The sequence below is a fragment of the Anser brachyrhynchus genome (assembly GCF_964034855.1).
Source record: "Anser brachyrhynchus genome assembly, chromosome: 2".
NCBI lineage: Eukaryota > Metazoa > Chordata > Aves > Anseriformes > Anatidae > Anser > Anser brachyrhynchus.
Genome location: NC_137695.1, coordinates 91,875,875 through 91,889,446, shown reverse-complemented (window position 1 = coordinate 91,889,446; position 13,572 = coordinate 91,875,875). Strand labels below are relative to the sequence as shown.

Below are 13,572 nucleotides of genomic sequence, written 5' to 3'. Positions count from 1 at the left end.
TGTTGGAGCTGAACACAGGTTTCTCGAAAAATCTTGCTAGGTTTCTGGCTGCCTGTATTGAGTTGAAGTGTCTCTTGGTTTCAGCTTTGAGTTTGTACACAAAAAAAGCTAACTCCAAACTGTGGAGACAGAAAGTCAACATCTGCAGTTGTACCTGGAGGACTAGCAATGCTACTGAAATGTTGACTGGCATGTCACACTGCTGAAATACCTTGTAAATCCCATTGTGGAACTCAAACTAGAAAATGTAGAAGTGAAGTTTTACAGAGCTGCCAAAGATACGAACAGTCAAGGTTCATATGTGCAAGACGTGTTCACAACCATGTACAATATAGGTTAAAAGTTCTTCTCTTCTAGTCACTGCTTCAGTCTTAGTCATCAGCAGCAAACTTAGTAAATTGTTTTAATTGAGAACTTTTCATGACAAGGTGTGAATGCTCAATCAGTCTTTGCTTTAATTCATGCTCCAGACATAGCTGTATGCTGAAACTAGTCCTTCATTTGTATTAATTTGCACTGTAGTGAATTAATGTAGAATAAAGACATTGTTTCAGCTGTGTTGTTAGAAATTCATTTTTTTGTCCACCAAATAGTTACACTGAACAGAGAGAACCTTATGATAATATGAGCAATATTAATAATCTTTTTCATAGACTGTGACACTAGTTATTTTCCGTGAATTAAAGCTAACAGGTGAAGTATAATCAAATTACATTGTTTTTTTCAACAATAAATTGTGGATAAATTTAAGGCCAGTAGCTATTTAAGTAGCCAATAACTCTTCTACTTATTGAAATATATTTTTTGATTTTGTGGGTTGTGGGCTCTGTTCACTGTCCAGAAAATATACGTGGCAAGAATAGATTTTCTAACGATGGAGCAAAATTGTATTCTTCCCATTACATAAAACAGTAAGCATCATGCTGCCTTGCAGATTAGGTTAATTCTATTTGATATAGCTATAATTAGGTTATGTGAGGTTTTCTAAATGTATTAAGTTTATACTGTAGCTCTATTTTATCAGGTGATCTGTTGTTTGATTTAGCAAACTAGCCAGAAAAAACTTTAAAACTGATGCGAGTGTTGGAAAAAAATATTAGAAATTTTTAAAGGTTCAGAAATGAATCACATGTCTACTGTTGGAGCAACATAAAACTTTAAGGTTAAGTCTGTCCTCTCAAAAAAAACAATCTCTTTGGCCCTACCAGTATGTTAAATTTGATCTAGGTAAGACATGATTATGAGGTGAGTATGATGTAATAAATCACAACATTTCATGATCTTATTCTATACATAGCTGTAATGAAGGTAAGGACTGCTAATGTAGGAGCAGGGTAGAAGTCAGGACTGTGGTAGAAATGTGGCAGAAACTGCCAGAGCTCTAAAATGACCAGCTAGTATTACATTACACTCAGAATTTAGAGCAACTTCCTAAAAATTGGAAGCTAAGCTTCACTGTAGGCTTTATAGTATAACTCCTAAAAGATATATGGTAACTGTTCTTTGGAAGATGAAATGTAAATTGCTATTGTTGTGTAAATTAATGTCTCTTCTCAGGGCTTCAACATAGTAAATGTTGCCATCTGTCTTAAAATTTAACAGTTCTTGACTGTAAACCGTGAACAGTCTTTGTAATCTTTCCATTTTTGAAGTGGAAACGTTTTTACTATTAACTCCTTCAGATCCCTTGTAGTGTCCAGGTTCAGGTTGGATGGGGCTTTGGGCAACCTGGAAGGTGTCCTGACTTTGGCAGGGGTGTAGGAAATGGGTAATCTTTAAAGATCCCTTCCCACCCAAACCATTCAATGATTCTGTGATTCTTCCAACAGTTCTCTAGAAAATAGCTACTGTAGATATTGCTACCATTATGTGCTATAAATTTTGTTTGATATACTGTACAAATATAGTACAGAATGCAGCTTAGAATACTTGTGCAATCATTCAAACAGCAGTTTATTCTAAATACAGGCATCTGTAAATATATGTCACTTTTTAAGCTTAACGATACTGTGTGATTAATCCACATTTCATAATCACTAGTATTGTTGCTTGTTCTTTAATTTTATCCTTCTCGTGCTGTAATTCCAGAGGTGGTCACCCTTACCTGACAGGTCTTGCAGTAGCTGGTGGAGCATATTACCTGGGACTAGAAGGAGCCATCATAGGACCAATTCTACTTTGTATACTTGTGGTTGCCTCCAACATATACAGTGCCATGTTAGTTAGTCCAACAAATTCAGTGCCCACTCCATCACAAGCAGCGTGTCCATTACAGATTTACCGGTAAGCTTTAAGTGTCTTACGTATATGCATGATACGTTTTTACATGGAACACTGTATACACACATAGGTATAGAGAATGTCTGCATGAGTTTGTGTACGTGTGTGCCTGCACTCATACACGTGTATTGAAGTATTCAGAGAGGATTCAGCTATCCTGTATTCTAGAAATAAAAAGTACTGTAAAATGCTCACTGGAATTTGTAAACTTGAAATGTTTGTTTCATGTCTCTCAGCTTCTTACAGAAGGCTCTTTTAGAGTATTCATTGACACTACTTTTGTGTCTTATAATACACATGCTGCCTTTGTGCTTGAATATAATTGAACATCCCCTGTTCCCCGTGTAAAACTATTATTCATGGATATCTGATAGTGTTTATTGGCCTTAATAAGAGAACTGTCTGCGGATATTGCACTTTGTGTTACTTTACAATACTGCAAAATATGAATAAACATACTTGAATTTAAAAGAATGAGATTCCTTTATATGCCATTATTCCATTAAAAGTACGGTCTTGATTAATCTCTATATTGAAATTACCAAATGTGGAGTATAGAAATGTATTTTTAAACTGTACAGCTAAGGAATGGGATGAATAAATTCCTAACTGAATATTTAATTAGAGTTGGAAATCATATTGTGAAATTATTAATGACAATAGGCATTTTAATGTCTCTACTGTCTTGTTTAATTATATAGGCTAGCTCATTATACATATATCTTAAAGAGATTCTATGCTTGTGAGCAATTCTTTGCTTCATTCACATGAATAATGTTGTCATCTTTCATCTGATGAAAAAAATCACTAATTGGACCTGTCTGTAGTCTCTGACTTGTGGAACTTATGCTCCTAGACTTTCCATATACTACACATAGCGCTGCCTGCAGTATGCACAAAAATTTGCATGTGTTTTTTCCCTGTTTCATTTGTAGGAAATTAGACATTTGCAGTCACTCAAAAAAAATGAATCTTTTTATTTTTTTTCCAGGTCACCTAGAGAGAGTCCTGAGGAGACGAAAATGGCTGCGGAATGATGACGTTGCTGTGCTGCACCTATTTGATACAAGAGAATCATTCTCTTCTGTCTTGAGTTCACAACAGCCATGGCCTTCTGTCCCTTTCCAGCTGAACCTAGGGATAGCTCACGGGGAAGCATAGTTTGGGCGTTAGGAGAAACCACTTCCCAAATTACTGCTGGCCTTACATTATTGTGCACTTTGCTTCTTCGAGAGAGGAAGGAAGTCTACTTCCATGGCTTTGCATTCTAACACACAGTTCCACTGCCGCCTTTGTAGACCTTCTATCTTCATAAAAAGGATGTCTGAGAGGACAGGTATATCCACTGGAGTTGTTATCTGCTGAAATAACTAACTTGTTTTTTATTTATTGGGTTATTTGCATTACTAAATTGTAGTAGATTTACAGAAAGCTAATTCCAAAATATTTATTTTCTGTTCATCGGGTGGCAACAGAGATGTAAACCACTCATTGTTAAATGAAGATTGAATACTGTTTGTTTGCTGCTCCTCAAAGTATTTCTTTAAAGGCTTTAATCATCACCTATAACTCATAAGTACACTTAAATCTTTTCCTCTTATAAGCACTGAAATTTATTGTTGTTGGAGACAGGTATTTCTAATATCTTCCTGAAATTAGTAGACATACAGATTGTAAAATGTGGGTTTTCCTCATACTGAAATAGGAGGACTTGTTTAAATAGTTTAAATCTGATAGTATTTTGCTGTCTGTTCACCATCCCAGTGGAGTCATCTTGTCAACTAAATTTAATCAAAGGCCTTAAATGTTTTCAATCAGAGGTAATGTACAATTGTCGTGTCTCCTTCCAATAATAGGAAGAGTTTGAATGGGGATTGTTTTATATTGTTTTTCAAATGCTGTGACTGATTTCCATTTACTTTTCAAACAAATACAAGTTTATTTCTAAAGAGGAAGGGAAAGGAATACAGGCTTTGGTTTTGTTTAGTTCCTTTTTGTTTGTTTGCTTTTTCCCTTGTATGCCTCTGGCCAAATATCTTAGAAAGTTAGGCAGAGTTCTTAATTCTTAAATTTCTGAAACAGAAAGGTCACAGAAGCAAACTGCTTTAGCGTTTTTCTTCCATATGTAGTTCTGCTTAAATTGCAGTTTTGGTGACATTTAAGGCCTTTCGTATTGCTTGTTGAAATACTTTGACACAATGGATCTTTATACCATGGAAAACAGGAAGTGTTTTTTTGGTGGAAGTTTCATACTTGAACAGATTTGCCACAAACACACTGAGGCCCTTGGTACAAAGTAGCAGTTGCACATGCTTAACCAAAGAACCACCTTTCAGTTTCTAGTAAGTTATAACTTATCTTGAATTTATTTCAGAGTTTGATTGACAAGATTTATATTGAATACAGGCATGCCTTGCATTTATTGTTTACCATAACACAGCGGTTGGTACACAAATCTGTTTGTATCTAGGGATAAGGATGTCTGGTTTGTGTAGAGACAGGTTTCAGTAAATTAGATGTTTATTCTATTGCCATTGCAGAGGTGCTCATAGATTTGGAAGGCTCTTATTTTCTTGATAATACATGTATATTTAAATGATTTCTGAAAGTATATTGACATAAAAAGTGGCTGGCAAATAGCCTGATACTTACTAAGCAAGAATAAGTTTGCTATAGGTTTGCAATAAACAGGCTGCCTATTAAGAAATAAATAGCCTAGTCCTCAGATTCTCTAAATTTGCTGCTGCAGTTTTACTGAAATTTTATGCCTAAATGTGGGGTTTCAAGTGTGCTGGTTTTGGTCTTGCAAACTTGCAGATATGTGTTTGGAGGACAGATTCAGGCTTAATGTAGTGGTTGGACTTTAGTTCATTGAAATATGGAAATATCCCATTTAATATTTTAAATTCTGAAAGACAGTTTGAAGTAACTGTACAGAAGGATGTGTTGTTTGTATTGAGTAACTGTCCCATATTTTATTTTCATTTTTAAAAAATTAATCTTTAATAAAACACATTTTCATAATTGTTGCTGGCTAGGTTGGAGGATGACGGAGAAACTGAGGCTGCTCCTAAATACTCCGGCAACACTCTAACCAATTTAAATGAGACCACCATGATACTTGGGAGACTTTTTTTATTCTATTTTTTTTTCTTTTTGTCCAGAATTTTGCACTGAAATGTCTTCTTCACATTATAGCTTCTTGTAGACAGTATTTAATGATTACTAGCAAGAAATATGCATGTTTAATGTATTCCCAGTTTTCTGTTGCTCCTCTTTGCTCACTGGTCAAGACATTTGTATTATCCACATTTGTTTACCCAGTTATTTTTGAGACAATCTTTCAGACTCAGCATGGTCATTTTAAAGAGTTGTTATTCTTTTGTTTGTTTGCTTGTTTTTAAGTTTTCTTCTTCTTCCCCCCCGTTCATGTGACTGCCTTAGATCAAAGAAGGGTTTCTTATGTGAAGATTGAAACTGTATTTCAGACAGTCATCTTCAATAATGGCAAGTCAGTGCAATCAGCCGAGAACGTATGTTGCTATTTTGAAATGTTCCTTTTCCAACATGAAGAGAAATCACTTTGTGTGGAGAATTCATTTCTTACGTAGTCTGTTAGTTTGTCCACCTTTGAAATGAGTCTTCATACTTGATGCTTCCTGTTTTAAATTCGACTAGGGCTTGCCATGGAGAACTTTCTGTAGCATGGTCTTTCTCAGGAAATGAAACTTAAGGATCCTGTGCTATGTGCCATGTCTGACTGAGGAATAAATTGTGTGCCTTGGTGGTACAGTAATGGTATGCTGCCAGAAAGAAAAGAACATAACCTCCAATAACACCCTTTCAGAATATGAAATACAGAATTCTGCCACTCACCCTTGTGTATTTCGCTAGCTCCATGTTCTTTTCTGTAAAGATTTGGCCTCTTTAAGACTAGTTTGGTTTAGATCAGTCTCACAATAACCTGAAAATAATCAAAGTGGTCATTTTGACTTCTGGTCATTTCAACATACGATTTCCTATTATATTGCTTTGTCTGCAAAAGCAAACAGCAGCTCTGTGAGATGAGCTTTTAAATGTCTTGTAGGCTTCAGAAAAAAAAAAAAAAGGATGAGCGGGGAGGGAAACTGCTCACACACGTGTTTTGTAGAAGCATTTAACAACAGTTTTCTTAGCAGTGCCAGTCTTAATATGTTCATAGGTAAGAAGCTGATGGTCTTTAGCTTTATTGTAAACAGTCATTCCAGGGGCAAGTATTTACTTGTATTTGATACATTTAGTATTCAATTTGGAACAAAAACAATTTAGAATTCAGAAGGGAGTGTTTATAGTAATAAAACAAGACAATGTGGTCTCACAGTGTTGTAATGTACAATGATACTGGTTTTTTATCATTCTTTTCTAGCAAGTCAGGCTTGTTGCAAGTAAGTGCAGTGTCAAAGGGCCAGGGTAACTGTTTTTGCACAGAGCCTCAGTTAGCCCTTTCTGCCCTTCCTACACCTTAGCTGAACGTTACTGTACTGCAGCAGAGCCAGCAGAAGTGAATGTGTGCCCATTTACAGCCCAGCTTGTTAACCTCAGGTCACTATAAATACTGGCTTAGTTGAACACAACGCAGCAAGTTGCAGAGGGTGAGAGTCCGGCACATGCTCGTTTTGCCAGCCTTACTGCAAAACGCTGGCTTTCAGCACAGATGCGCTGTGACCAGCTGGGAGCAGCAATGGCTTATTTTGAAAAAAAAACAACAGCGTTTAACATTAGAGGCGTACATACAGTATGCATTTTACAGAAATTAACTGGATACCCCTGTGTCTAATAATTGAGACAACAGTCTGATTTTCCATTCACATTGGTATACACGTTCGTTCATCTAAGATACCTTGAGGCTTGTCTGATTTCAAAGGGTAAGTGACTTTTCTTCAAGACACTGGGAGAAGAAAGATGCACTTTTGTACATTCTGTCAATGATTATTGGATTGTGAAATCCATAATCTGTTAAATTGAATAAACGAAGAAAAAAAAACATTGCAAAGGGAAAATCGGAGGCTTTCTACAATATTAAACATCAGTGTAATTTCTGAAATAGGTGTTTGGTTGTAATATTAAATAGGATTTTAGAAAGCCTGAAAATACAAAATTGGATAAAATTATACCCCACTAAAACCAGCAGCAGCATTGCTAAATTTCTAATCCCAAGTATTGGTGGCAGAATATTGTACAGAGTGCTGCCTTCCCTATGAAATATCATTATTCTCCTGAGACTGTATGGCTTTGCATCAGTGGTGGAAGATGCTTCCACAACTGCCTTTATTCAGACATTGTGTATATATTATATTGGCTTAACTTTCTCACTGCTACCTTTATGGAAACCACATCATCTTTACAAATTCCATCTTGGCTTGTTTTTCAAGAGTATTATTATTATTAATCACTAACGCTTTTTGGTGAAGCATGCTTTGGCAAATCTATTCCCTTCTGATTTCCGATTCCACAAAACTAAAATTGCCTAATACTAAACCTTTTTGAGGTTTGATCTTCAACCTGTTACTGTTGTTCTCTCATTTTCAGTAACATTCTTTAATGCTTCATGATAAAAATATCCCAGATCACTTTTAAGTGATAAAATTGGAAATTTAAGAAAAAAATTAAAGTGTGGAAAATGAAGTTGACATTTTGAAACCAGAATCCATGCCAGAAGCGTAGAGCCTATTCAGGGATTCCACATGGGGTTCATAAATGTATGTGTTGATGTGCACCATTATATAAATATGAACAGTGACTGTCATATTCAGGCTTCAACTGAAATTTTGTCCTATCGTTTTTTTTAAAGATATCTGAGAACAAAATAGTGCCTCTATATAGTGAAAACAAGCTCTATTTTCTAGAATTAACGTTTACTTCATAAAGGTCAGGGGAGTAGCAAGCAAATACTGGTGGGGTGACTAGGACTGTTTTGCTGTAGTTAATATAAAGTTGGGAAAGACTGCTCTTCCATCTAGTAAGGCATTGCTAAGAGATTACTGGTCCTGGAAGTATTTGCACACATCTGCTAAAGAGCTGCCAAAATTAATAGGTCATGAAATACGTCTTCAGATCCCCAGTGTCTTAACCTCTTCCGCACCCTCATCTGGTACCTCATTTTGAATCTGGTTTAGTATATGAGAGTGTTGCTTCGTGCTATTTTGGGACAGATTCCCCCGAAGGGCACGCTTTGAATGTCCGTACTGATAGCAGTATGTCCAATTCAGGAAGGAATTGCTAATTGGCAAGTAAGTGCATCCCTAATGTGCTCTGCATATGGTTGGACTTGGACAAATATAATTGATGTTTTATTGAACTAGAGGTTGTTTTTTGAGCAGTGTTATATAGTGATTCCAAAGCTAGGTGTGGGTCAGAAGCAGGGCATATTTGCTTGCAGCAGGATGTGCTTGGAAGATAGTGAAGGCAGCATGAGTGCCCTAACATCCACGTATCTATCTGAACGATTTTCAGCATAAAGTTTTTAAAAGGAAAATACTGATTTCTTTTCCTAGCCTGACTTTTTGTGTCTTGACTTTGAATGGGGACCCAAAGTCAGAGTAACTTTTCATGGTACCATTGTGGATTAAATGTGAGAGGCATCACAAAGCTACAGTGGAGCCACAGAACAGAAGTTGATTAGGCGTTGTCATCCAGACCATAAGGTTGGAAGAACAAATTCAAAATTTTGGCCTCCTTTCTGCCAGTCTGAAGTTTTTTCAAGAAGAATCAGTAAAAAACAACTTCATGTTGTTTATACCTTAATGGCTGAGTAGATCAATGTTTTCAGTTTCCATTGTCACCACTGGTATATTCTGCAGGCACACAAGTTGTTCAGATTGTTACCTTTAAAAAGAAACTCTCTGCTTCACTGACAGTTGGAAAGAAACTTTCTATAATAATATTGTGTGTTTACCTATAAATATAAGTTAACTACTGTTTGATATTTTGGTTGGGAGACTAGCAATGGTTTTGTTTTGCTTTGTTTTGTTTTGTTTTTTCCCCTTTGGTAAATTTCACCAAACCAAATCCAAAGAAAACTTTGATATTGTGTGCTAAGACTGGCTAGATCCTACTAAAATCTAAAAGCTGTGTTACAGAGCACAGTTTGTTCAAAAGCGTGCATTTCTAACCAGTACTTGGGGGGATTTGGAGCAATAACTTCTATCTGTTGACTCAAATTTGTCTGTAAATGTACCTGCGATACATCTTCAGAATGGAACTACATTCAAAACTAATGTTTCCATAACTGGTTTTGGTAGGTTTTGGTACAGCACCTTTTTTTTTTTTTTGCATGTGTAATACTGAAAATATAATCTATATGTCCATTTGTGGCAGAAAAAGAATGTGAGTTAAGGTTAAGAAGTACTTGTGTAGACTGCAGAGGTATTTAATTAATTTTGATTGTATGCACCAGTCCTCTTTCTAATAACATTTTTTTTGTAGCAGGTATACGAGGCTTTTAACTTAATATTGTATTCACACTGCAGTCCTTTGTAAGCACAGAATGTTTAATATATTTTGAAATAAAATGCTGTTAAAGAAAAGAAAATTGAGTTTGATTTGAGTGATCGGATATTTGAAATGAGTCACAAAGGCCAGGTTAATTTGGTGAAATATCTCAAGCAAAGCTTGAGACAAAGAACAAATAAGGCAACGGATCTGCAGTCACTGAGCATAACTCCATTTAGTTCCATACTTCTCTTTTTTTCCTTCACATTTTCCATGGGGTAAGGGCATGTGCCTCAACAGTAACTGTGATCCAGCTGACATCTGGCAACCTGCTACACTGCCTGCAGTAGCATGACCACGCATCCAGACCCTGCAAAGGCTTGCATTCGGCAGCTGTAGGTAATTCAAGTTACTTTCGTTATGACTTACTCTGTGAAATGGAAATGATTCTTTGGTGTCTAAGCATAATTTTAGATCATTCTATTGACTATAAAGCAAAACTGATCAAATCCTCTCTGCATGACTGCTCACGCGTTTAAAAAGAGGTACGGCTGATGTTCCACTTTCAGCCCTCTCATTGTTCGGTGGCCAAACTTACTGCCTTAAAGTAATTCATATAGCACAGTCCATTTTAGGGAGTATCTCTGTAAAGAGAGACGAATGATATTTAGTTCTTTGAAGGTATCAAACCTTGTTTAGTTCAGTATGGGCAGGGATTTGTGGCAATTGATGCTAGCAACGTAATAATGACTTTTTTTTTTTTTTGAAAATTGGGGCTTCCAAGATGCTCATAATTCCTTCTAAGTTGCAAACAAGACAAATGTATCTGTAAACCAGCAGCCCATTTGCAAAACAAATGCACTTCTGTAAGAACTCCTTTGCTCCCATTTTTAAAAAAAATACATATTTTTAATGTACAAATACAGTGTTTGTTTTTATGAAGAGAAAATTATGGGTTTTCTCATGTTCAGCAGTGACAGCAGATAAAGCTTTAAAATGGTTTAGCATTGGTGAAGGAGGCTTTTTGCTCAGCCTCAACTCTTTGCTCAAAGTACTTCAGGAGGTCCATGTCCAATATAATTCATTAGTATTTTGGAGGTGGAAGGTTAGAGCGTATGAAAGAACTATCAGGCAGATACAAAGGAAGAAATGTGCTGAAAGAAAAGTTATCGATGTGTTTTGAGCTTGACCAAAGAAATAATTAAAAATGTAATTGTTTCATTGTAAGAAGTCCTCATCACTTCCAAACTACATATTCATTCTTTGGTGATTTCAGTTGGATTGTTAATCTAAGTGAGGATTTTCTGGTGCAGTAATTCATACTGTAGTTGATTTTCCTGGAGATGAATTTGGCTCATACTGATTGCCTTTTTTTTTTTTTTTTTTTTTTTTCCATCGGTCTTTTAACCTCAGAACAGTCAGCTCTGCCCATGCAGGACAGAGTGTTTGTAACAATTCCTCTCTCACTTTTGGGAAGGACATGCACTGAATAGATGTGAGCCTCTGAGGGCCTTATCACCTTCTCCATTCCCTCCTTGGTTCAGCTCGTTGCAATTTGGTTAGCATTAAGAATTAATTGCTGGGGAAGAGGGGATAAAAGCCTCTCCATCAAAGGGCTTCAGCTGTTAGCTTTTAATTGAAAAGTGACAGAAAATCTATGGCGAGCAGCTGACTGCGACTTGCAAGATGAATCCATTGTTTCTTTGGGATTGGTGGGAACTAAAATCGGAAGAGTAGCTTTTACAATACATCGCATTTTCTCTGCCATTCTGAAATAAATATTACTGAATATATTAAGAATTGAAGCAAAATTTGGTCTTCAGTTAGTTTCTAACCTATTTGTCGAACTTCAAGATGACGAGTGGCACATGAATTGCTCTTCCTGCTGAGTGAGGCCAAACCAAATGACTGCTTTACTAACCAACTTTTATGGAACATTGGCAATTTTTTTCCAAAGACTACTTTCATCTGTTTTCATTCTTACTGCTTTAGAAGACTTTTTGTATTTCAATTAACAGCACTGAAAAAGAATAGGTGGTGAGATTTTTTTCCATCTTGCGAACATTAAAGTCCCTTGTTCACACTGCAGTTGCAGTCTTTTGGTTTTACCACTCATAAAAATAGCAGTTATCATTCTGAGAAAAAATAATACCCTAGACATTCAAGTATATCTAGTTGACATTAATCCAAACACACAGTGAATGATAACAAGGAAAATAGTAAGAAGAATGAAAGCAGCTCAGAAAAACACTGAGATGGTATCTCATGCTGCCATTTAAAATTTCATGCTGCAACTGAGATGTATAATGTAATCCTAACATCACATGCAAAAAGAATTGAGGTTGCGTGTTTAACGTTAAGTTTATTCTTCCCTTTGAGTGAAGGATGTTTAAATCCTTTGACATAGCTTTGTATCAAAAATTTAATAGCTCTTTTCCACCACCTCAAATCAGGAACTACTTGATGCTAATTACTTTTCTATGTAAATTCACAAGGAAGTTCATGTTGCACTTCATGTGGCAGTTCTTTTTTCCCCTTTTTTTTCTTTATACAAGATAATCTTTGAAACTGAAGTATTAATGCTGCCATTATTTGTGTTATGATGAACCCTGAATACTTCTTTGAGGATCCAGTTCTGTGAAGTTCTGAACATGCATGCTTACAAGTGGTTTGGTCAAGTTAGTAGCTGCAAGATGATTTAAGGAAGACACAAGAAATTTATTTATCACATGGAGCTAAGGAGTGGTGTACTTGTGAAAGTTTCAACCTGCCACAAAGTGGTGGCTGCATGGAGTGCGCAGCCTTGTGTAGGGCTGAAAATACCTTCTAGCGAACAAAACCCCAACTGTTCTACGTTGTCCACAGCCCTGTGCTTTGTTTGTCTTGTTTCTGTTTTGTTGGAACAGAGCAGAGAAAGAGATGGAATAGGAGCCATGAAACAAATAAGAAATAATGTAATTTATTCCATTTGTTTCCCAAACTCCCTTACTGGCCTCTTAGGCTCCTTATTTTATGTTCTTAATTTGTGCCATGTTCCACTGTGCTAAGACTAGAATGAGCTTGAGCATAGGTGTGCAGCTACAAGTACTGAAAGCTGCTCATGGAGATGTTGCATTCCTGACCACATGCAGTGGAGCTGATTGCCTGGCAGGAATACTGCATCAGTCCCCTGTGCAGTGTTCAGCCAAAATGAAGCACATGAGCCTGGCACTGTTTCTACTCCATTCTTTGTGTTGCGCCAACAGCTATGAAAATCTGCTCTAGCTATTCCTTCACCTACTTCCTCCTCCCTTCAGTGTAATGAGATTTTAAAAAATTGAAGGCACTTGCAAATGCATGCAGGTGAAAAGTGTGATCCAAATATGTACCAACACCTATGTTTTTGATTGTTTGTTTGTTTATGCACCTAGAACAGTACACAAACTTGTGTTTTTGGTTCACAGCTGGAATCAAATCCTCGTGCCTTAGGGAAATAAAGCAGGCTGTTTTGATTTTGCCTTTCTTACCATAATCTAATCTTTTATATTAATAAAAAATGAAAACAAAATAATCTTGGGCGAATATCTCCTTTTGTTTACTAAAGAAGATGAACAGCAGAGAAAAAAACACATTGTGATAAAACTTCAAAACTTTTGGTGCTTTCCGAATTTGTTGATAAGTATCTTTCAGATGACATTGTCTGACAAGTTTTAGGGAAACTCGCATATAGTTTTGTCTCCATGGTGCCTTTGTGTAATAGGTATGAGGCTCTGCAAGTGGAACCGAACGGTATTGAGGATGATGGCTCATCTGGCTTGGAGGTGTTGCCGAGGTTAAGTCAGC

At 36.4% G+C, this 13,572-nt stretch overlaps 1 protein-coding gene across 3 annotated transcripts in view; it reads left to right on the top strand.

Annotated features, from left to right (window-relative positions):
* Positions 1–13,297, top strand: part of TMEM245 (transmembrane protein 245) — a 94,484-nt gene extending 81,187 nt beyond the window's left edge. For 2 of the 3 annotated variants that reach the window (XM_080582267.1, XM_080582268.1), the window contains 2 exons: positions 2,089–2,283; positions 3,272–9,850. In XM_080582267.1, the coding sequence (XP_080438393.1) occupies positions 2,089–2,283; positions 3,272–3,317 (241 nt within the window). In that variant the 3' untranslated portion in view covers positions 3,318–9,850. Of the gene's footprint in view, positions 1–2,088; positions 2,284–3,271; positions 9,851–11,078 lie in introns of those variants that run through there. The other variant, XM_080582270.1, reaches the window with a different exon arrangement.
* The last annotated feature ends 275 nt before the right edge of the window (positions 13,298–13,572 follow it).